This window comes from Salvelinus fontinalis, chromosome 25, assembly GCF_029448725.1.
Source record: "Salvelinus fontinalis isolate EN_2023a chromosome 25, ASM2944872v1, whole genome shotgun sequence".
NCBI classification, from domain to species: Eukaryota; Metazoa; Chordata; class Actinopteri; order Salmoniformes; family Salmonidae; genus Salvelinus; species Salvelinus fontinalis.
Genome location: NC_074689.1, coordinates 27,831,004 through 27,856,808, shown reverse-complemented (window position 1 = coordinate 27,856,808; position 25,805 = coordinate 27,831,004). Strand labels below are relative to the sequence as shown.

The following is a 25,805-nucleotide window of genomic DNA, read 5'->3' as shown; positions in this document are numbered from 1 at the left end:
CTGATGTCTATGTTAGGGGAGATGTCCTCCTGATGTTGTCTTTATGATAGGGGAGATATCCTCCTGATGTCTATGTTAGGGGAGATATCCTCCTGATGTCTATGTTAGGGGAGATGTCCTCCTGATGTTGTCTTTATGATAGGGGAGATATCCTCCTGATGTCTATGTTAGGGGAGATATCCTCCTGATGTCTATGTTAGGGGAGATGTCCTCCTGATGTCTATGTTAGGGGAGATATCCTCCTGATGTCTATGTTAGGGGAGATATCCTCCTGATGTCTATGTTAGGGGAGATATCCTCCTGATGTCTATGTTAGGGGAGATATCCTCCTGACGTCTATGATAGGGGAGATATCCTCCTGATGTCTATGTTAGGGGAGATATCCTCCTGACGTCTATGATAGGGGAGATATCCTCCTGATGTCTATGTTAGGGGAGATATCCTCCTGATGTTGTCTTTATGATAGGGAAGATATCCTCCTGATGTCTATGATAGGGGAGATATCCTCCTGATGTCTATGTTAGGGGAGATATCCTCCTGATGTCTATGTTAGGGGAGATATCCTCCTGATGTCTATGTTAGGGGAGATATCCTCCTGATGTCTATGTTAGGGGAGATATCCTCCTGATGTCTATGTTAGGGGAGATATCCTCCTGATGTCTATGTTAGGGGAGATATCCTCCTGATGTCTATGTTAGGGGAGATGTCCTCCTGATGTCTATGTTAGGGGAGATATCCTCCTGATGTCTATGTTAGGGGAGATATCCTCCTGATGTCTATGTTAGGGGAGATATCCTCCTGATGTCTATGTTAGGGGAGATATCCTCCTGATGTCTATGTTAGGGGAGATATCCTCCTGATGTCTATGTTAGGGGAGATATCCTCCTGATGTCTATGTTAGGGGAGATATCCTCCTGATGTCTATGTTAGGGGAGATATCCTCCTGATGTCTATGTTAGGGGAGATATCCTCCTGATGTCTATGTTAGGGGAGATATCCTCCTGATGTCTATGTTAGGGGAGATATCCTCCTGATGTCTATGTTAGGGGAGATATCCTCCTGATGTCTATGTTAGGGGAGATGTCCTCCTGATGTCTATGTTAGGGGAGATATCCTCCTGATGTCTATGTTAGGGGAGATATCCTCCTGATGTCTATGTTAGGGGAGATATCCTCCTGATGTCTATGTTAGGGGAGATATCCTCCTGATGTCTATGTTAGGGGAGATGTCCTCCTGATGTCTATGTTAGGGGAGATATCCTCCTGATGTCTATGTTAGGGGAGATATCCTCCTGATGTCTATGTTAGGGGAGATGTCCTCCCAATGTTTTCTTGTGGTGCATGAAAAATGGAAGAGGGGGTCAAACAACTTCTGGCAATACCAGGAGTGTTGTGTCAGCAGGCTGTGTGTATGTTTGTGTTCGTCTGCTGGTCTGTTTGAAGAGCGAGAGGGACAGAGAATCCTGTCAGCAAGCGCCACGCTGTGTGTTCTCTCTGTGCCCCAGCTTCCTCACAGCTGTCACCACACACACGCCGACAAAACCAAACACACACACACCCATACCAGATGGGGGGCCATTTGTTTGTCAGGAATATTTCTTCATTACTGTCACCGGGGGGGATTTCACTTAATGCTAGTGTTTCATCTCCGGCATTAACGAGGATGAAAGGTATTCGTTAAGAGGAGCGATTACCTCATTTACTGTCAACCTACCGATAGCACACTGATCTACCTCACACACTGTCAACCTACAGATAACACAGTGATATGCAGATGACAAGACAATTGACAACAGAATTTCAACATTCTTATAGGGAAGGACACTCAACAAGCCCTTCCACAAATGACTGATGATTGGCTGAGAGACATTGATGATAAAAAGATTGTGGGGCTGTCTTGTTAGACTTCAGTGCAGCTTTTGACATTATTGATCATAGTCTGCTGCTGGAAAAACGTATGTGTTATGGCTTTACACCCCCTGCTATAATGTGGATAAAGAGTTACTTGTCTAACAGAACACAGAGGGTGTTCTTTAATGTTAGCCTATCAAATATAATCCAGTTAGAATCAGGAATTCCTCAGGGTAGCTGTTTAGGCCTCTTGCTTTTTTCAATTTTTACTAATGACATGCCACTGACTGAGTAAAGCCAGAGTTTCTATGTATACGGATGACTCAACGCTATACACGTCAGCTACTACAGCGAGTGAAATGACTGCAACACGCCACAAAGAGCTGCAGATAGTTTCAGAGTGGAAGGCAAGGAATAAGTTAGCCCTAAATATTTCTAAAACTAAAAGCATTGTATTTGGAACAAAACACTCACTAAACTCTAAACCTCAACTAAATATTGTAATAAATAAGGTGAAAATTGAGCAAGTTGAGATGACTAAACTGCTTAGAGAAACACTAGATTGAAAACTGTCATGGTCAAAACATATTGGTGCAGTAGTAGCTAAGATGGGGAGAAGTCTGTCTATAATAAAGCGATGCTCTGTCTTAACAGCACTATCAACAAGGCAGGTCCTACAGGCCCTCATTTTGTCGCACCTTGACTACTGTTCAGTCATGTGGTCAGGTGCCACAAAAAAGGACTAAGGAATATTGCAATTGGCTCAGAACAGGGCAGCACCGCTGGCCCTTGGATGTACACAGAGAGCTAATATTAATAATATGCATGTCAATCTCTCCTGGCTGAGCCCCGTGTGGGCCCCGTGTATCTCAGTTGGTAGAGCATGGCGCTTGCAACGCCAGGGTTGTGGGTTCAATTCCCACGGGGGGCCAGTACAAAAAAAAGTATGAATGTATGTACTTGTAAGTCGCTCTGGATAAGAGCGTCTGCTAAATGACTTAAATGTAAATGTAAATGAAAGTGGAGGAGAGATGGACTTCATCACTCCTTTAATTAATGAGAGGTATTGACATGTTGAATGCACCGAGCTGTCTGTCTAAACTACTGTCACAAAGCTCGGACACCCATGCATACCCCACAAGACACGCCACCAGAGGTCTCTTCACAGTCCCCAAGTCCAGAACAGACTATGGGAGGCACACAGTACTACATAGAGCCATGATTACATGGAACTCTATTCCACATCAAGTAACTGACGCAAGCAGTAAAATTAGATTTAAAAAACAAGGAAAAAAAGCACCTTATGGAACAGCAGGGACTGTGAAGCAACACACACTAGTTTGAGAAACATAATCCTCACAAGTCCTCAACTGGCAGCTTCATAAAATAGTACCCGAAAAACACCAGTCTCAACGTCAACAGTGAAGATGCGACTCTGGGATGCTGGCCTTCTAGGCAGAGTTGCAAAGAAAAAGCCATATCTCAGACTGGCCAACAAAAATAAAATATTAAGATGGGCAAAAGAACAGACACCAGTCAGAGGAACTCTGCCTAGAAGGCTAGCATCCCAGAGTCACCTCTTCACTGTTGACGTTGAGACTGGTGTTTTACAAGAATAGACCGACGAGTTTCAGAAGAAAGTCTTTGTTTCTGGCCATTTTGAGCCTGTTATCGAACCCACAAATGCTGATGCTCCAGATACTCAACTAGTTTAAAAGCCAGTTTAATTGCTTCTTTAAATCAGAACAACAGTTTTCAGCTGGGCTAACATAATTGCAAAAGGGTTTTCTAATGATCAATTAACCTTTTAAAATGATAAACTTGGATTAGCGAACACAACGTGCCATTGGAACACAGGAGTGATGGTTGCTGATAATTTGCCTCTGTACGCCTATGTAGATATTAAAAAAAAAAAATATATATATATATATATATATATATATATATATATATATATATATATATGCAGTTTCTAGCTACAATAGTCATTTACAACATTAACGTCTACACTGTATTTCTGATCAATTTGATGTTATTTTAAAACAGAGAAAAAAAAAATTATTATTATTTCAAAAACAAGGACATTTCTAAGTGACCCTAAACTTTTGAACAGTAGTGTAGGTAGAGGTCTGTTCCGAGTAGGGCCCTCATTAGGTAGGTAGAGGTCTGTTCAGAGTAGGGCCCTCATGAGGTAGGTAGAGGTCTGTTCAGAGTAGGGCCCTCATTAGGTAGGTAGAGGTCTGTTCAGAGTAGGGCCCTCATTAGGTAGGTAGAGGTCTGTTCAGAGTAGGGCCCTCATTAGGTAGGTAGAGGTCTGTTCAGAGTAGGGCCCTCATTAGGTAGGTAGAGGTCTGTTCAGAGTAGGGCCCTCATTAGGTATGTAGAGGTCTGGATCCTTCCGCTCCACAGTAATGTCATGGAGAACGGTGTAAAACACAGAGCTTCTCATTTCAGGTCCAGATGTCAACCAAGGTTCAAGAAGATGTGCCATACACAAGGAGTCTGGTAATGGCAGTTTGTCTTCATGTGACACCAACACTGTGGCATTAAGGATCTAAAATGACCGCATAGGACTGTTTAAGATCAAAATGTACTTGCCTGTAACCAGAGGTTGTGGCTGTCTTGTGGTCGACCGTTGACTGTGCACTGGAAGGTGGCGGTCTGCCTGGCGTTGACCTCCACACCTTTGATGTGGAGGAAGTGTGGGGTGCTCACTGTAAAATAGATATACACACATTAACAACCTAGACCACATGAAGCATTCTAATTAAAGTATATGCATGTATTATTGTCTCATCCACTATCAGTTGAATTTAGAGTCTAACATTTCCATTCCATTCATATTGAGCATATGGTGGGTAAACTGACATTTTTTTCCTTCAGAATTTCCATTTCTCAATCTATCCAATAGGCCGGGCATGTACAGTTGAAGTCGGAAGTTTACATACATCTTAGCCAAATACATTTAAACTCAGTTTTTCACAATTCCTGACATTTAATCCGAGTAAAAATTCCCCGTCTTAGGTCAGTTAGGATCACCACTTTATTGTAAGAACGTGAAATGTCAGAAAAATAGTAGAGAGAATGATTTATTTCAGCTTTTATTTATTTCGTCACATTCCCTGTGGGTCAGAAGTTTACATACACTCAATTAGCATTTGTTAGCATTGCCTTTACATTGGTTAACTTGTGTCAAACGTTTTGGGTAGCCTTCCACAAGCTTCCCACAACAAGTTGGGTGAATTTCGGCCCATTCCTCCTGACAGAGCTGGTGTAACTGAGTCAGGTTTGTAGGCCTCCTTGCTCGCACACGCTTTTTCAGTTCTGCCCACAAATTTTCTATAAGATTGAGGTCAGGGCTTTGTGATGGCCACTCCAATACCTTGACTTTGTTGTCCTTAAGCCATTTTGCCACAACTTGAACTGGAAGTATGCTCGGGGTCATTGTCCATTTGGAAGACCCATTTGCGACCAAGCTTTAACTTCCTGACTGATGTCTTGAGATGTTGCTTCAATATATCCACATAATTTTCCTACCTCACAATGCCATCTATTTTGTGAAGTGCACCAGTCCCTCCTGCAGAAGAGAACCCCCAAAACATGATGCTGCCACCCCCGTGCTTCACGGTTGGGATGGTGTTCTTCGGCTTGCAAGCCTCCACATTTTTCCTCCAAACATAACGATGGTCATTATGGCCAAACAGTTCTATTTTTGTTTCATCAGACATTTCTCCAAAAAGTATGGTCTTTGTCGCCATGTGCAATTGCAAACCGTAGTCTGGCTTTTTTATGGCAGTTTTGGAGCAGTGCCTTCTTCCTTGCTGAGTGGCCTTTCAGGTTAGGTCGATATAGGACTCGTTTTACTGTGGATATAGATACTTTTGTACCTGTTTCCTCCAGCATCTTCACAAGGTCCTTTGCTGTTGTTCTGGGATTGATTTGCACGGTATGACGGCTGCGTGGTCACATGGTGTTTATTTGAGGTCAACCGATTAAATCGGAATGGCCGATTAATTAGGGCCGATTTCAAGTTTTCATAACAATCGGTAATCAGCATTTTTGGACACCGATCATAGCCGATTACATTGCACTCCACGAGGAGACTGCGTGGCAGGCTGACTACATGTTATGTGAGTGCAGCAAGGAGCCAAGGTAAGGTGCTAGCTAGCATTAAACGTATCTTATAAAAAACAATCAATCTTAACATAATCACTTGTTAACTACACATGGTTGACGATATTACTAGTTTATCTAGCGTGTCCTCCGTTGCATATAATGGTTGCGGTGCCTGTTAATTTATCATTGAATCATAGCCTACTTAGCCTAAAAAAGTACTGTCTTTGCACCAATGTGTACCTAACCATAAACATCAACACCTTTCATAAAATCAATACAAAAGTATATATTTTTAAACCTGCATATTTAGTTAATATTGCCTGCTAACATAAATGTCATTTAACTAGGGAAATTGTGTCACTTCTCTTGCTTTCTGTGCAACAGAAACAGGGTATATGCAGCAGTTGGGGCCGCCTGGCTCGTTGCGAACTGTGTGACGACTATTTCTTCCTAACAAAGACAGCCAACTTCGCCAAATGGGGGATGATTTAACAAAAGCGCATTTGTGAAAAAAGCACAATCGTTGCACGAATGTACCTAACCTATTGAAAAATCATAAATCGGCCAACCTCTAGTGTATATACTTGCGGACTATTGTTTGTACAGATGAACGTGGTACCTTCAGGCGTTTGGAAATTGCTCCCAAGGATGAACCAGACTTGTGGAGGTTAATAAAAAAAAAATTGAGGTCTTGGCTGATTTCTTTTGATTTTCCCATGATGTCAAGCAAAGAGGCACTGAGTTTAATGGTAGGCCTTGAAATACATCCACAGGTACACCTCCAATTGACTCATATTATGTCAATTAGCCTATCAGAAGCTTCTAAAGCCATGACATCATTTTCTGGAATTTTCCGAGCTGTTTAAAGGCACCGTCAACTTAATGTATGTAAACTTTTGACCCACTGGAATTGTGATACAGTGAATTATAAGTGAAATAATCTGTCTGTAAACAATTGTTGGAAAAGTTACTTGTGTCATGCTCAATTTTTTATTTATTTCACCTTTATTTAACCAGGTAGGCTAGTTGAGAACAAGTTCTCATTTGCAACTGCGACCTGGCACAAAGTAGATGTCCTAACCGACTTGCCAAAACTATGGTTTGTTAACAAGAAATTTGTGGAGTGGTTGAAAAACGTAAACTTCCGACTTCAACTGTATTTAGCATCTTCCGCAAATCATACTAAACAGGGGCGTGATTAGAGCATTGGGCCAGTAACTGAAAGGTTGCTGGATCGAATCCCCAAGCTGACAAGATAGAAATCTGTCATTCTGCCCCTGAGCAAGGCAGTTAACCACGGGTGCCGAAAACGTGGATGTCGATTATGGCAGCCCCCCGCACCTCTCCGATTCAGAGGGGTTGGGTTAAATGCGGAAGACACATTTCAGTTGAATGCATTAAGTGTTACAACTGACTAGGTATCCCCCTTTCACCCAAACGGCCTATTATCCTTTAATCCCACCAAAAACAAATCACATTTCTTCTCTGTTGGCCTAACCTTGGTCTGATCGCTTGAGCCACGCGGGGTGAAATCTGACGAGATTCAATCACAAAATGGATTCCACATTTATTTTTTTTACCTCCTTCCCAGGAGTCTCTGGGACAGCATTTTCAATCAGGATATTACAGTGGTGAGAGGAGGTCAGGAGGCATGAAAATAAGCCGTGGTGAAAATATTCAAGCCGGGGGAAGTACAAACCTGCCGTATCTCCCCAGAGTTCAAGGATATTAGAAGAAAGTTTTCATCACCGATGCAACAATAGTGGGGAAATGCGAAAGCGGGGGTGGGGGGGGGGGGGGGGGAGGGGGGGTCAGGGGTCAGATCAAAATGGGGCCAAAAACAAATGTCTCGCGCCTGTGTTCAGAGCACCCTGTGTTTTGGCGGTGTAAATGGGGAAATTTAAGACGAATACAGTTCATATTCAGTTTACAATTATCAATTATCAAATACTTATCACATTTACATGTTTCCCTTTCTGTAACACACCTGATTTCCAGGGTTCTATGTGTGACACTCATTTGTGTATGGGTTGATGGCCACAACTTGCTACTGAATGTTTTGGATTGCATTCATATCTGTTGACAGTGAATGACGCCAGACTGGAGGTACAAGGACAGAGGATACTGATTGCTATTGTATTCTGTGGCACTGTGTGACTCTGTAGTAGCTGACGTTGTGAATTCCTACAAGCCTCTCGGCGGCTGTTTACAGAACATTGGTGTTGTGAGATTAGAACATAACGGCCTGCTTAGAGAAGGCCAGTTAGACATTTTCTCTGCTTCTGTGCTGGAGGTGTCTGTTGCAACTTGTAATTAAACTAGATTGATTTTGATAGACTTTATCAATGACTGCTCTCCTCATCTTGAAATTCCCATTACAGGGTGTTAGAGCCGATTTGGACATATTTGTATGAAAGACAGAACATACAGAGCTCCATGTACATTTGTGTAAATATATTAAATATTAATGTATATGATGAAATATTAGGGATGTACCTTTAGAATTTTTATTTACCTGATTGAGATATATTCATTTGTTGTTAGTGTAACTTAGTTTTTGCCCCCTCCCCCCCTCTTGCCCATTCATTGTGCTGTAGTAAGTGTGTTAGGATAAAGGCAGGAAGTTGGGCCTTCGGGGGGAGGAGTCTTTGCTAGACGCGGGAGCGGTATAGTTTTTTGACCAGACACAGACAGACAGACAGAGACAGACAGACAGAGACAGACAGACAGAGACAGACAGACACAGACAGACAGACACAGACAGACAGACACAGACAGACAGACAGACAGACAGACAGACAGACACAGACAGACACAGACAGACACAGACAGACAGACACAGAGACAGAGACAGAGACAGAGACAGAGACAGAGACAGAGACAGAGACAGAGACAGAGACAGAGAGACAGACAGACAGACAGACAGACAGACAGACAGACAGACAGACAGACAGACAGACAGACAGACAGACAGACAGACAGACAGACAGACAGACAGACAGAGGTCATATTATGTATTTTCCATGTCAAGTAATCTCTGATTTAAGTTGATTGGATAATCATTTTTTTGTTACATATAAGAAGAATAAACATTTTTGTTGCACCATATCCCTGGATGTCATTGAATGTTTGGCCGTTTGGAAACGTTGAGTGTGGACTGTATGCGTACGAAACAATCCCGCTTCAGGCTTGGGCAGTGGCTATGGTAAAGAGGAAAGGAAGCCACTACATCTATAGAGACCTATAGAAACAACCCTGCTTCAGGCTTGGGCAGTGGCTATGGTAAAGAGGAAAGGAAGCCACTACACAGGGAACAAAACATGCTTCCTTGTAGCCTTGTTGGTACTGTGTGCGTGTGTGTGTGAGAGAGAGAGAGATAAAGGGGGGGGGGGGGGGGGTTGTCCCCTTAGTCAGGCAGCTGAACTAACAACAAAGCTGACGTATCTGGGTCAATCTGAATGTCTAATGGAAGTTGGATCACCACCTCACTAACGCAAGGATGAAAGTCCATGCTAATCAAATTATGTAAAGGACTTTTTAATTAGCTCCCCCTTGTCTCTCTGTGTTCGAAGCGGGCGGGCCGTGGCAGGCGACGACCTTGATTCTGATATCTGAGATGAGGTACACGCCACGGAACTCTGTGGTAGGCAATTAAAAAAGCTCTTGTGAAGTAACTGCGGCCCTGATATCTCCCAGCTCAGCACTCCCCCAATCTTTGGAGCTGAGGGCTAATGGTATTGCCCTGCTTCACCTGGGAAACAAACCTGAACCTGGGCCAAACTCAAAAAGAAGTTAACGGTCTCATGAGCTAAGTACCTCTCTTTGTTGACACGTAATCTGTTGAGTGCCCTTGGAAAGTCATACATCACTCTACGCAGCAACGTTGCTAATAAAACAACTATACAAAACTGAAATGTGATGCAGAAAAATGTGAGATGTTTCTGGGTGTTTATATCTTCATTCAACATAATGTGTGCGGTGTGAAGACCAATCTACGCACTCGGAGTGAATCCTCACACATTCTTTGTGGAGTGGTGTTCCTCGGCAGAGGGGTCTTCCTCGGCACCTGGCTACATGGCTAAGCAGATCTGTGAGTTCTATCCGAGGCATTTAGTCTAGCTTACTCGCACAGAATTTCACAAATCTGGGGGAGGATTGTGTATCAGGGAGTCTTTCCTGGAGAGCAGGAGAATGACAGGATGCTTGCTCCCCTCCCCTCTTTTTGCCTTTGTCTCAGTGAAACACATTTAATATGACGGGCTGTGTAGTATTACATTTAAGTATATCCTGGCTTCATTCATGTCACAGGACGGGCTGGAAATATATTGCCCAGTAACATACCTATATGGAGTTCACTATATAGCAAAGACATGGGTCGGTAGGTGACAGCAATATAACTAGTGAGGAGCGAGAGATTAGGGAGGGGGGGGCCTGAAGAGTGATAACCCAGTGAGCTATGGGACTTGAATACATAACACATTCATTGTGTGCGTGCGTGCGTAGCAATGGAGACTTACTGCACTGGTGGCCTTGCAAGATGATGCCCTTGATGGCCAGTAGGCCTCGTTGTCCTGTGCTCACAGCCTCAAAGACAATCTGCAGAGGGGAGGAGAGAAAGAGAGGGAGGTGAGAGGTTGGTAGTAGGCACAAACATAAAGAGCATCCCTAGTGCACTTCCTGTGATCTAGAAAACTGGCCATAGAGAAGGCTCATTTCCTCCCAATGCTCTATACAGTCCCCATCATGGATTTAAAAGCTTTGGATGGGTGTAAGCATCGGTTGGAGAGAGTCGCCACCATTATTCAATCCATGAGACGGAAAACAGACCGAGATGGCTCCTGTGCTTCCATTCACTGCATGTTGAGTGAGGGAGGAGGGAGAAGCTGGGAAATGATACAGTCTACTTCCCAGTAGAGCGATGTCTGCTCCTCCGCTTCCCAGTAGAGCGATGTCTGCTCCTCCGCTTCCCAGTAGAGCGATGTCTGCTCCTCCGCTTCCCAGTAGAGCGATGTCTGCTCCTCCGCTTCCCAGTAGAGCGATGTCTGCTCCTCCGCTTCCCAGTAGAGCGATGTCTGCTCCTCCGCTTCCCAGTAGAGCGATGTCTGCTCCTCCGCTTCCCAGTAGAGCGATGTCTGCTCCTCCGCTTCCCAGTAGAGCGATGTCTGCTCCTCCGCTTCCCAGTAGAGCGATGTCTGCTCCTCCGCTTCCCAGTAGAGCGATGTCTGCTCCTCCGCTTCCCAGTAGAGCGATGTCTGCTCCTCCGCTTCCCAGTAGAGCGATGTCTGCTCCTCCGCTTCCCAGTAGAGCGATGTCTGCTCCTCCGCTTCCCAGTAGAGCGATGTCTGCTCCTCCGCTTCCCAGTAGAGCGATGTCTGCTCCTCCGCTTCCCAGTAGAGCGATGTCTGCTCCTCCGCTTCCCAGTAGAGCGATGTCTGCTCCTCCGCTTCCCAGTAGAGCGATGTCTGCTCCTCCGCTTCCCAGTAGAGCGATGTCTGCTCCTCCGCTTCCCAGTAGAGCGATGTCTGCTCCTCCGCTTCCCAGTAGAGCGATGTCTGCTCCTCCGCTTCCCAGTAGAGCGATGTCTGCTCCTCCGCTTCCCAGTAGAGCGATGTCTGCTCCTCCGCTTCCCAGTAGAGCGATGTCTGCTCCTCCGCTTCCCAGTAGAGCGATGTCTGCTCCTCCGCTTCCCAGTAGAGCGATGTCTGCTCCTCCGCTTCCCAGTAGAGCGATGTCTGCTCCTCCGCTTCCCAGTAGAGCGATGTCTGCTCCTCCGCTTCCCAGTAGAGCGATGTCTGCTCCTCCGCTTCCCAGTAGAGCGATGTCTGCTCCTCCGCTTCCCAGTAGAGCGATGTCTGCTCCTCTATTTCCCAGTAGAGTGATGTCTGCTTCTCTATTTCCCCAATGCTGTTCTCTATTCCCCCCCCCCCCCCCCCCCCCCATGGCCCTTATCTGTCAGGATGCAGCTGGTTAAAGACGCAGGGGCCGCCTTCCTGTTCATGCTGAGCGGAGGTTCTGTCACTATTTCTGCCACTATTATTTTATCTTTATCTCTGCATTGTTGGAAAAGGACCCGTAAGTAAGCATCACTGTTAGTCTACACCTGTTGTTTATGAAGCATTTGACAAATAAAATGTGATTTGTGATCTAAGCAGAATACGTCCCAAGGACAAATCAATTTAGAGGAGATTGCAACGCTATAGGCTACACTTTATATCCAGCTCCCATTCTACCCATGATTCTGTTCAAACTCCTTCAATACAGCAGACACAGTGAGGTAGACAGCATCAAAACAACACCCTATTCCCTATATAGGGCCCTGGTCAAAAGTAGGGAATAGGGAACCATTTAGGACACAACCCTAGGCCTCACAGCTGTGTGCATGCACACCTCATATCAGTCTGATGTCCAAAGCCCAGAACTGGATGTCGAAATGATCTTTACTCCATTCCTCAAGCCTACCACATCAGCTGAAGTAGGATGTATTGTTGAGGGACCATATCTAGTCCAATGGAACCTGCTTAAAAATGGCCTTTTCTGTGTGTGTTACCATGGAGGACCCAAACACACTAGTCCCAATGCACCGCAAACAAAGAGGATGAAAATGAGTCATTAGCCACAAGATAACATTGTTGAGCTGAGGCCAAACGAGATGCCTTTATTAAAACCATTCAAATGGGTTTTAATAGACTTCCATCCCTCTCCTCCTCTCTCTCGCTTCCTTTTGAGCGACGGCAGACGCCTCGGCCGCTAATTATGCCTTTACGAGGGCCTAATTTTCAAAAAGGAAATGAAAAGTAAACACCAGAGTGTGAAATGTCACGACGTGCCGCAGAGGTAATTAAACCTCAGGTTGTTAATGTTTGTCGCCGTGGTGATGCTAAGCAACCTGCTCGACCCCAGCGGACCCCCAAACACCCCTCCCTCCCCCTCCTCCCCCTCCTCCTCCCGCCCTCCCCCTCCTGCCCTCCCCCTCCTCCTCCCGCCCTCCCCCTCATGCCCTCGTGTTTTGGTTTATCTCCTACATTAGCTGCATCTCGTTAATGAGCTCAATTAGCCATGAAAACGTTCATGTGGTTAGTGGGTGCTGGAGAACTAAGTTTGCTTTTCTTTTGCATAATGCGGAATCTAAAGTGAGTAGTGCTCCTCTGGTGTTCGTGTTTATTACTTTACTACATGTTGTCCTTAGTGGAACATCAGATTCTCCACATCTTTTACAAAATGTGTTGTCAGTAAGTTTTTGAAACTTCCTAAGAACAAAAGACTGATCTCATGCATAATAACAGATGTAGAAGAGATGACCCTCCTGGTTCTCTTACCCTCCCTCTCCCTCACTTGCGCACAACCTCCGCCCTCCCTCCCTAGCACCCAGCCTCCCTCCCTAGCGCCCAGCCTCCCTCCCTAGCGCCCAGCCTCCCTCCCTAGCGCCCAGCCTCCCTCCCTAGCGCCCAGCCTCAATCCCTAGCGCCCAGCCTCCCTCCCTAGCGCCCAGCCTCCCTGATTAAATAATTATGCTATGTTGCCAGTGTTCCTTTACAGTTCACCTGGTAATTGTGATTGTGTCTCTAAATGGAATTGGAATAACAGAGCAGGCAGAGATGAACGACGCAAAATGTCAGGATCAAGATCAGAGTATGACGGTCTGAAGAAGGAAATGACCATATTCGAAATGCAAGGCGTTATCCAATTAAACGTTTCTCAAGAGCGACCCAAACATTGCTATGTAACAAGACCTGTGCTGATGGACTGGCAGTGTAAACGGAGTGGAGAGAGAACCATATGCTGTAATTACAAATAAGTGACAAAGTAGGTACTGTATTTCAGGTGGTTTTCATTTGCAATTACAGAAACCCCATAATTACTTGCTACATTGTCATTAGGTGTAGAGCTTTGAAGAGGACGCTTTTTCATTGTTAATCTGAGAGGGTAACAACAAGTCACAATTTTGCATTCCTCGCAAATTATGCTCAGTGTCATTTCTCTGGATGGCGGAGTCGAACGAGAGTCTCCTTCTGCCCAGTGCCTCTGGGGAACAGGTGGAGGTGATTTCTCTGGGGAACAGGTGGAGGTGATTTCTCTGGGGAACAGGTGGAGGTGATTTCTCTGGGGAACAGGTGGAGGTGATTTCTCTGGGGAACAGGTGGAGGTGATTTCTCTGGGGAACAGGTGGAGGTGATTTCTCTGGGGAACAGGTGGAGGTGATTTCTCTGGGGAACAGGTGGAGTTGATTTCTCTGGGGAACAGGTGGAGGTGATTTCTCTGGGGAACAGGTGGAGTTGATTTCTCTGGGGAACAGGTGGAGTTGATTTCTCTGGGGAACAGGTGGAGGTGATTTCTCTGGGGAACAGGTGGAGGTGATTTCTCTGGGGAACAGGTGGAGGTGATTTCTCTGGGGAACAGGTGGAGGTGATTTCTCTGGGGAACAGGTGGAGGTGATTTCTCTGTGGAACAGGTGGAGGTGATTTCTCTGGGGAACAGGTGGAGGTGATTTCTCTGGGGAACAGGTGGAGGTGATTTCTCTGGGGAACAGGTGGAGGTGATTTCTCTGGGGAACAGGTGGAGTTGATTTCTCTGGGGAACAGGTGGAGGTGATTTCTCTGGGGAACAGGTGGAGGTGATTTCTCTGGGGAACAGGTGGAGTTGATTTCTCTGGGGAACAGGTGGAGGTGATTTCTCTGGGGAACAGGTGGAGGTGATTTCTCTGGGGAACAGGTGGAGGTGATTTCTCTGGGGAACAGGTGGAGGTGATTTCTCTGGGGAAACGTGGAGAAGTATTTATCCCTCTTCCCCATCAGTCTCTCGAAGGGAAAACCTCACAGGCCTGTGTGTGTTTCCATTGTGTCAGCACTGGCAATGCTGACCCTGCGCGCGCGTGTCTGTGACCCTGTGTGGGAGGAAACCAAACATTTGGTGTGAGAGGTAATTTCCTGGGCTGGAAATCCGCAGCTCTGCAGCCTGAGAGTGATGCTAGAAAGTGGTTTGACCTCCAGAGACCTTGGGAGAATGTATCTACTGTACTGCCATAGAGCTGCAATGACAACACATGGACTCTGACAGAGTTTAATATTATTATGCCATGCTAATGGGCGGTGTTTAAAAATGGATCTCTTGCTAGGAACATGTCTGATGGGTTCTCATCTCCACCAACATTAATCTACATCAGTTACATCAGTCTGGATGTACAGCCCCCCAGAGCAAAACAACACTGTCTACTGTTTCCTACCTGGCCACAGTACAACAGGACTTTGACTTGAACAAAACATTACATTTCCTGAACAGTAGGGCCCTTAAAGACAACCATACCCCCTGTTCTATGTGCCCTTTTAATAGCCCCATCCCCATATTACTAACCCCCACCCCATCCCCATCTTACTAACGCCCTGCCCCATCTTACTAACCCTCTCCCCCATCTTACTAACCCCCTCCTCCTGCCCCATCTTACTAACCCCATGCCCCATCTTACTAACCCCCACCTCCTGCCCCATCTTACTAACCCCCTGCCCCATCTTACTAACCCCCTGCCCCATCTTACTAACCCCCTGCCCCATCTTACTAACCCCCTGCCCCATCTTACTAACCCCCTGCCCCATCTTACTAACCCCCTGCCCCATCTTACCAACCCCCTGCCCCATCTTACCAACCCCCTGCCCCATCTTACCAACCCCCACATCCTGCCCCATCTTACTAACCCCCTGCCCCATCTTACTAACCCCCTGCCCCATCTTACTAACCCCCTCCTCCTGCCCCATCTTACTAACCCCCTGCCCCATCTTACTAACCCCCTGCCCCATCTTACTAACCCCCTGCCCCATCTTACTAACCCCCTGCCCCATCTTACTAACCCCCTGCCCCATCTTACTAACCCCCTCCCCCATCTTACTAACCCCCTCCCCCATCTTACTAACCCCCTCCCGCATCTTACTAACCCCCTCCTCCTGCCCCATCTTACTAACCCCCTGCCCCATCTTACTAACCCCCACCATCTGCCCCATCTTACTAACCCCCTGCCCCATCTTACTAACCCCCTGCCCCATCTTACTAAACCCCTGCCCCATCTTACCAACCCCCTGCCCCATCTTACTAACCCCCACCTCCTGCCCCATCTTACTAACCCCCTCCTCCTGCCCCATCTTACTAACCCCCTGCCCCATCTTACTAACCCCCACCTCCTGCCCCATCTTACTAACCCCCTCCTGCCCCATCTTACTAACCCCCTGCCCCATCTTACTAACCCCCTGCCCCATCTTACTAACCCCCTGCTCCATCTTACTAACCCCCTGCCCCATCTTACTAACCCCCTGCCCCATCTTACTAACCCCCTGCCCCATCTTACTAACCCCCTGCCCCATCTTACTAACCCCCACCCCCTGCCCCATCTTACTAACCCCCACCCCCTGCCCCATCTTACTAACCCCCACCCCCTGCCCCATCTTACTAACCCCCACCTCCTGCCCCATATTACTAACCCCCTGCCCCATCTTACTAACCCCCTGCCCCATCTTACTAACCCCCCACCTCCTAACCCATCTTACTAACCCCCACCTCCTGCCCCATCTTACTAACCCCCTGCCCCATCTTACTAACCCCCACCTCCTGCCCCATCTTACTAACCCCCTGCCCCATCTTACTAAACCCCACCTCCTGCCCCATCTTACTAACCCCCACCTCCTGCCCCATCTTACTAACCCCCTGCCCCATCTTACTAACCCCCTGCCCCATCTTACTAACCCCCACCTCCTGCCCCATCTTACTAACCCCCTGCCCCATCTTACTAACCCCCACCTCCTGCCCCATCTTACTAACCCCCTGCCCCATCTTACTAACCTCCACCTCCTGCCCCATCTTACTAACCCCCTCCCCATGCCCCATCTTACTAACCCCCTGCCCCATCTTACTAACCCCATGCCCAATCTTACTAATCCCCTGCCCAATCTTACTAATCCCCTGCCCCATCTTACTAACCCCCACCTCCTGCCCCATCTTACTAACCCCCACCTCCTGCCCCATCTTACTAACCCCCACCTCCTGCCCCATCTTACTAACCCCCACCTCCTGCCCCATCTTACTAACCCCCTGCCCCATCTTACTAACCCCCTGCCCCATCTTACTAACCCCCTGCCCCATCTTACTAACCCCCTGCTCCATCTTACTAACCCCCTGCTCCATCTTACTAACCCCCTGCCCCATCTTACTAACCCCCTGCTCCATCTTACTAACCCCCTGCCCCATCTTACTAACCCCCTGCCCCATCTTACTAACCCCCTGCCCCATCTTACTAACCCCCTGCCCCATCTTACTAACCCCCACCCCCTGCCCCATTTTACTAACCCCCACCCCCTGCCCCATCTTACTAACCCCCACCCCCTGCCCCATCTTACTAACCCCCACCTCCTGCCCCATATTACTAACCCCCTGCCCCATCTTACTAACCCCCTGCCCCATCTTACTAACCCCCCACCTCCTAACCCATCTTACTAACCCCCACCTCCTGCCCCATCTTACTAACCCCCTGCCCCATCTTACTAACCCCCACCTCCTGCCCCATCTTACTAACCCCCTGCCCCATCTTACTAAACCCCACCTCCTGCCCCATCTAACTAACCCCCACCTCCTGCCCCATCTTACTAACCCCCTGCCCCATCTTACTAACCCCCTGCCCCATCTTACTAACCCCCACCTCCTGCCCCATCTTACTAACCCCCACCTCCTGCCCCATCTTACTAACCCCCTGCCCCATCTTACTAACCCCCACCTCCTGCCCCATCTTACTAACCCCCTGCCCCATCTTACTAAACCCCACCTCCTGCCCCATCTTACTAACCCCCACCTCCTGCCCCATCTTACTAACCCCCTGCCCCATCTTACTAACCCCCTGCCCCATCTTACTAACCCCCTGCCCCATCTTACTAACCCCCACCTCCTGCCCCATCTTACTAACCCCCACCTCCTGCCCCATCTTACTAACCCCCTGCCCCATCTTACTAACCCCCACCTCCTGCCCCATCTTACTAACCCCCTGCCCCATCTTACTAACCTCCACCTCCTGCCCCATCTTACTAACCCCCTCCCCATGCCCCATCTTACTAACCCCCTGCCCCATCTTACTAACCCCATGCCCAATCTTACTAATCCCCTGCCCAATCTTACTAATCCCCTGCCCCATCTTACTAACCCCCACCTCCTGCCCCATCTTACTAACCCCCACCTCCTGCCCCATCTTACTAACCCCCACCTCCTGCCCCATCTTACTAACCCCCACCTCCTGCCCCATCTTACTAACCCCCTGCCCCATCTTACTAACCCCCTGCCCCATCTTACTAACCCCCTGCCCCATCTTACTAACCCCCTGCTCCATCTTACTAACCCCCTGCCCCATCTTACTAACCCCCTGCTCCATCTTACTAACCCCCTGCCCCATCTTACTAACCCCCTGCCCCATCTTACTAACCCCCTGCCCCATCTTACTAACCCCCTGCCCCATTTTACTAACCCCCACCCCCTGCCCCATCTTACTAACCCCCACCCCCTGCCCCATCTTACTAACCCCCACCCCCTGCCCCATCTTACTAACCCCCACCTCCTGCCCCATATTACTAACCCCCTGCCCCATCTTACTAACCCCCTGCCCCATCTTACTAACCCCCCACCTCCTAACCCATCTTACTAACCCCCACCTCCTGCCCCATCTTACTAACCCCCTGCCCCATCTTACTAACCCCCACCTCCTGCCCCATCTTACTAACCCCCTGCCCCATCTTACTAAACCCCACCTCCTGCCCCATCTAACTAACCCCCACCTCCTGCCCCATCTTACTAACCCCCTGCCCCATCTTACTAACCCCCTGCCCCATCTTACTAACCCCCACCTCCTGCCCCATCTTACTAACCCCCACCTCCTGCCCCATCTTACTAACCCCCTGCCCCATCTTACTAACCCCCACCTCCTGCCCCATCTTACTAACCCCCTGCCCCATCTTACTAACCTCCACCTCCTGCCCCATCTTACTAACCCCCTCCCCATGCCCCATCTTACTAACCCCCTGCCCCATCTTACTAATCCCCTGCCCAATCTTACTAATCCCCTGCCCAATCTTACTAATCCCCTGCCCCATCTTACTAACCCCCACCTCCTGCCCCATCTTACTAACCCCCACCTCCTGCCCCATCTTACTAACCCCCACCTCCTGCCCCATCTTACTAACCCCCACCTCCTGCCCCATCTTACTAACCCCCACCTCCTGCCCCATCGTACTAACCCCCACCTCCTGCCCCATCTTACTAACCCCCACCTCCTGCCCCATCTTACTAACCCCCACCTCCTGCCCCATCTTACTAACCCCCACCTCCTGCCCCATCTTACTAACCCCCACCTCCTTCCCCATCTTACTAACCCCCTGCCCCGTCTTACTAACCCACTCCTCCTGCCCCATCTTACTAACCCCCTGCCCCATCTTACTAACCCCCACCCCCTGCCCCATCTTACTAACCCCTTGCCCCATCTTACTAACCCCATGCCCCATCTTACTAACCCCCACCTCCTGCCCCATCTTACTAACCCCCTGCCCCATCTTACTAACCCCCTGCCCCATCTTACTAACCCCCTGCCCCATCTTACTAACCCCCTGCCCCATCTTACCCACCCCCTGCCCCATCTTACCAACCCCCTGCCCCATCTTACCAACCCCCACATCCTGCCCCATCTTACTAACCCCCTGCCCCATCTTACTAACCCCCTGCCCCATCTTAGTAACCCCCACCTCCTGCCCCATCTTACTAACCCCCTCCTCCTGCCCCATCTTACTAACCCCCTGCCCCATCTTACTAACCCCCTGCCCCATCTTACTAACCCCCTGCCCCATCTTACTAACCCCCTGCCCCATCTTACTAACCCCCTGCCCCATCTTACTAACCCCCTCCCCCATCTTACTAACCCCCTCCCGCATCTTACTAACCCCCTCCTCCTGCCCCATCTTACTAACCCCCTGCCCCATCTTACTAACCCCCACCATCTGCCCCATCTTACTAACCCCCTGCCCCATCTTACTAACCCCCTGCCCCATCTTACTAAACCCCTGCCCCATCTTACCAACCCCCTGCCCCATCTTACTAACCCCCACCTCCTGCCCCATCTTACTAACCCCCTCCTCCTGCCCCATCTTACTAACCCCCTGCCCCATCTTACTAACCCCCACCTCCTGCCCCATCTTACTAACCCCCTCCTGCCCCATCTTACTAACCCCCTGCCCCATCTTACTAACCCCCTGCCCCATCTTACTAACCCCCTGCTCCATCTTACTAACCCCCTGCCCCATCTTACTAACCCCCTGCCCCATCTTACTAACCCCCTGCCCCATCTTACTAACCCCCTGCCCCATCTTACTAACCCCCACCCCCTGCCCCATCTTACTAACCCCCACCTCCTGCCCCATCTTACTAACCCCCACCTCCTGCCCCATCTTACTAACCCCCACCTCCTGCCCCATCTTACTAACCCCCTGCCCCATCTTACTAACCCCCTGCCCCATCTTACTAACCCCCCACCTCCTAACCCATCTTACTAACCCCCACCTCCTGCCCCATCTTACTAACCCCCTGCCCCATCTTACTAACCCCCACCTCCTGCCCCATCTTACTAACCCCCTGCCCCATCTTACTAAACCCCACCTCCTGCCCCATCTTACTAACCCCCACCTCCTGCCCCATCTTACTAACCCCCTGCCCCATCTTACTAACCCCCTGCCCCATCTTACTAACCCCCTGCCCCATCTTACTAACCCCCACCTCCTGCCCCATCTTACTAACCCCCACCTCCTGCCCCATCTTACTAACCCCCTGCCCCATCTTACTAACCCCCACCTCCTGCCCCATCTTACTAACCCCCTGCCCCATCTTACTAACCTCCACCTCCTGCCCCATCTTACTAACCCCCTCCCCATGCCCCATCTTACTAACCCCCTGCCCCATCTTACTAACCCCATGCCCAATCTTACTAATCCCCTGCCCAATCTTACTAATCCCCTGCCCCATCTTACTAACCCCCACCTCCTGCCCCATCTTACTAACCCCCACCTCCTGCCCCATCTTACTAACCCCCACCTCCTGCCCCATCTTACTAACCCCCACCTCCTGCCCCATCTTACTAACCCCCACCTCCTGCCCCATCTTACTAACCCCCTGCCCCATCTTACTAACCCCCTGCCCCATCTTACTAACCCCCTGCCCCATCTTACTAACCCCCTGCTCCATCTTACTAACCCCCTGCCCCATCTTACTAACCCCCTGCTCCATCTTACTAACCCCCTGCCCCATCTTACTAACCCCCTGCCCCATCTTACTAACCCCCTGCCCCATCTTACTAACCCCCTGCCCCATCTTACTAACCCCCACCCCCTGCCCCATTTTACTAACCCCCACCCCCTGCCCCATCTTACTAACCCCCACCCCCTGCCCCATCTTACTAACCCCCACCTCCTGCCCCATATTACTAACCCCCTGCCCCATCTTACTAACCCCCTGCCCCATCTTACTAACCCCCCACCTCCTAACCCATCTTACTAACCCCCACCTCCTGCCCCATCTTACTAACCCCCTGCCCCATCTTACTAACCCCCACCTCCTGCCCCATCTTACTAACCCCCTGCCCCATCTTACTAAACCCCACCTCCTGCCCCATCTAACTAACCCCCACCTCCTGCCCCATCTTACTAATCCCCTGCCCCATCTTACTAACCCCCTGCCCCATCTTACTAACCCCCTGCCCCATCTTACTAACCCCCTGCCCCATCTTACTAACCCCCACCTCCTGCCCCATCTTACTAACCCCCACCTCCTGCCCCATCTTACTAACCCCCTGCCCCATCTTACTAACCCCCACCTCCTGCCCCATCTTACTAACCCCCTGCCCCATCTTACTAACCTCCACCTCCTGCCCCATCTTACTAACCCCCTCCCCATGCCCCATCTTACTAACCCCCTGCCCCATCTTACTAATCCCCTGCCCAATCTTACTAATCCCCTGCCCAATCTTACTAATCCCCTGCCCAATCTTACTAATCCCCACCTCCTGCCCCATCTTACTAACCCCCACCTCCTGCCCCATCTTACTAACCCCCACCTCCTGCCCCATCTTACTAACCCCCACCTCCTGCCCCATCTTACTAACCCCCACCTCCTGCCCCATCTTACTAACCCCCACCTCCTGCCCCATCTTACTAACCCCCACCTCCTGCCCCATCTTACTAACCCCCACCTCCTGCCCCATCTTACTAACCCCCACCTCCTTCCCCATCTTACTAACCCCCTGCCCCGTCTTACTAACCCACTCCTCCTGCCCCATCTTACTAACCCCCTGCCCCATCTTACTAACCCCCACCCCCTGCCCCATCTTACTAACCCCTTGCCCCATCTTACTAACCCCCACCTCCTGCCCCATCTTACTAACCCCCACCCCCTGCCCCATCTTACTAACCCCTTGCCCCATCTTACTAACCCCCACCTCCTGCCCCATCTTACTAACCCCCTGCCCCATCTTACTAACCCCCACCTCCTGAACCATCTTACTAACCCCCTGCCCCATCTTACTAACCCCCACCCCCTGCCCCATCTTACTAACCTCCACCTCCTGCCCCATCTTACTAACCCCCTCCCCATGCCCCATCTTACTAACCCCCTGCCCCATTTTACTAACCCCCTGCCCAATCTTACTAACCCCCTGCCCAATCTTACTAACCCCCACCTCCTGCCCCATCTTACTAACCCCCACCTCCTGCCCCATCTTACTAACCCCCACCTCCTGCCCCATCTTACTAACCCCCACCTCCTGCCCCATCTTATTAACCCCCACCTCCTGCCCCATCTTACTAACCCCCACCTCCTTCCCCATCTTACTAACCCCCTGCCCCGACTTACTAACCAACTCCTCCTGCCCCATCTTACTAACCCCCTGCCCCATCTTACTAACCCCCACCCCCTGCCCCATCTTACTAACCCCTTGCCCCATCTTACTAACCCCCACCCCCTGCCCCATCTTACTAACCCCCTGCCCCATCTTACTAACCCCCACCTCCTGAACCATCTTACTAACCCCCTGCCCCATCTTACTAACCCCCACCTCCTGCCCCATCTTACTAACCCCCTCCCCCATCTTACTAACCCCCTCCCCCATCTTACTAACCCCCTCCCCCATCTTACTAACCCCCTCCCCCATCTTACTAACCCCCTCCCCCATCTTACTAACCCCCTGCCCCATCTTACTAACCCCCACCTCCTGCCCAATCTTACTAACCCCCTGCCCCATCTTACTAACCCCCTGCCCCATCTTACTAACCCCCTCCTCCTGCCCCATCTTACTAACCCCCTGCCCCATCTTACTAACCCCCTGCCCCATCTTACTAACCCCCACCTCCTGCTCCATCTTACTAACCCCCTGCCCCATCTTACTAACCCCCTCCTCCTGCCCCATCTTACTAACCCTCTGCCCCATCTTACTAACCCCCACTGCCTGCCCCATCTTACTAACCCCCGCCTCCAGCCGCCATCTTACTAACCACCTGCCCCATCTTACTAACCCCCTGCCCCATCTTACTAACCCCCTGCCCCATCTTACTAACCCCCTGCCCCATCTTACTAACCCCCACCTCCTGCCCCATCTTACTAACCCCCTGCCCCATCTTACTAACCCCCTGCCCCATCTTACTGACCCCCACCTCCTGCCCCATCTTACTAACCCCCTGCCCCATCTTACTAACCCCCTGCCCCATCTTACTAACCCCCACCTACTGCCCCATCTTACTAACCCCCTGCCCCATCTTACTAACCCCCACCTCCTGCCCCATCTTACTAACCCCCTACCCCATCTTACTAACCCCCTGCCCCATCTTACTAACCCCCACCTCCTGCCCCATCTTACTAACCCCCTGCCCCATCTTACTAACCCCCTGCCCCATCTTACTAACCCCCTGCCCCATCTTACTAACCCCCACCCCCTGCCCCATCTTACTAACCTCCTGCCCCATCTTACTAACCCCCTGCCCCATCTTACTAACCTCCACCTCCTGTCCCATCTTACTAACACCATGCCCAATCTTACTAACCCCCTGCCCAATCTTACTAACCCCCACCTCCTGCCCCATCTTACTAACCCCCACCTCCTGCCCGATCTTACTAACCCCCTGCCCCATCTTACTAACCCACTCCTCCTGCACCATCTTACTAACCCCCTGCCCCATCTTACTAACCCCCTGCCCCATCTTACTAACCCCCACCCCCTGCCCCATCTTACTAACCCCTTGCCCCATCTTACTAACCCCTTGCCCCATCTTACTAACCCCCTGCCCCATCTTACTAACCCCCACCTCCTGCCCCATCTTACTAAACCCCTCCCCCATCTTACTAACCCCCTGCCCCATCTTACTAACCCCCACCTCCTGCCCCATCTTACTAACCCCCTGCCCCATCTTACTAACCCCCTGCTCCTGCCCCATCTTACTAACCCCCTGCCCCATCTTACTAACCCCCTGCCCCATCTTACTAACCCCCACCTCCTGCTCCATCTTACTAACCCCCTGCCCCATCTTACTAACCCCCTCCTCCTGGCCCATCTTACTAACCCTCTGCCCCATCTTACTAACCCCCACTGCCTGCCCCATCTTACTAACCCCCGCCTCCAGCCGCCATCTTACTAACCCCCTGCCCCATCTTACTAACCCCCTGCCCCATCTTACTAACCCCCACCTCCTGCCCCATCTTACTAACCCCCTGCCCCATCTTACTAACCCCCTGCCCCATCTTACTAACCCCCTGCCCCATCTTACTAACCCCCTGCCCCATCTTACTAACCCCTTGCCCCATCTTACTAACCCCCACCTCCTGCCCCATCTTACTAACCCCCTGCCCCATCTTACAAACCCCCACCCCCTGCCCCATCTTACTAACCCCCTGCCCCATCTTACTAACCCCCTGCCCCATCTTACTAACCCCCTGCCCCATCTCACTAACCCCTGCCCCATCTTACTAACCCCCACCCCCTGCCCCATCTTACTAACCCCTTGCCCCATCTTACTAACCCCTTGCCCCATCTTACTAACCCCTTGCCCCATCTTACTAACCCCCTGCCCCATCTTACTAACCCCCTGCCCCATCTTACTAACCCCCACCCCCTGCCCCATCTTACTAACCCCCACCTCCTTCCCCATCTTACTAACCCCCTGCCCCATCTTACTAACCCCCTGCCCCATCTTACTAACCCCCTGCCCCATCTTACTAACCCCCTGCCCCATCTTACTAACCCCCTGCCCCATCTTACTAACCCCCTGCCCCATCTTACTAACCCCCACCTCCTGCCCCATCTTACTAACCCCTTGCCCCATCTTACTAACCTCCACCTCCTGCCCCATCTTACTAACCCCCTGCCCCATCTTACTAATCCCCTGCCCCATCTTACTAACCCCTTTCCCCATCTTACTAACCCCCACCTCCTGTCCCATCTTACTAACGCCCTGCCCCATCTTACTAACCCCCACCTCCTGCCCCATCTTACCAATCCCCTGCCCCATCTTACTAACCCCTTGCCCCATCTTACTAACCCCCACCTCCTGCCCCATCTTACTAACCCCCTGCCCCATCTTACTAACCCCCACCCCCTGCCCCATCTTACTAACCCCTTTCCCCATCTTACTAACCCCCACCTCCTGCCCCATCTTACTAACCCCTTGCACCATCTTACTAACCCCCACCCCCTGCCCCATCTTACTAACCCCCACCTCCTGCCCCATCTTACTAACCCCTTGCCCCATCTTACTAACCCCATCTTACTAACCCCCACCTCCTGCCCCATCTTACTAA

The 25,805-nt window shown here is 50.3% G+C and overlaps 1 protein-coding gene across 10 annotated transcripts in view; it reads right to left on the bottom strand.

Moving 5' to 3' along the window:
• Positions 1-25,805, bottom strand: part of LOC129823064 (receptor-type tyrosine-protein phosphatase mu-like) — a 317,242-nt gene that overhangs the window by 188,514 nt on the left and 102,923 nt on the right. For all 10 annotated transcript variants that reach the window (XM_055881767.1, XM_055881768.1, XM_055881772.1 and 7 more), the window contains exons 4-5: positions 10,484-10,562; positions 4,449-4,564 (exon numbers count right to left, since the gene is read on the bottom strand). In XM_055881767.1, coding sequence (XP_055737742.1) covers positions 4,449-4,564; positions 10,484-10,562 — 195 coding nt within the window. The remainder of the gene's footprint in view (positions 1-4,448; positions 4,565-10,483; positions 10,563-25,805) is intronic.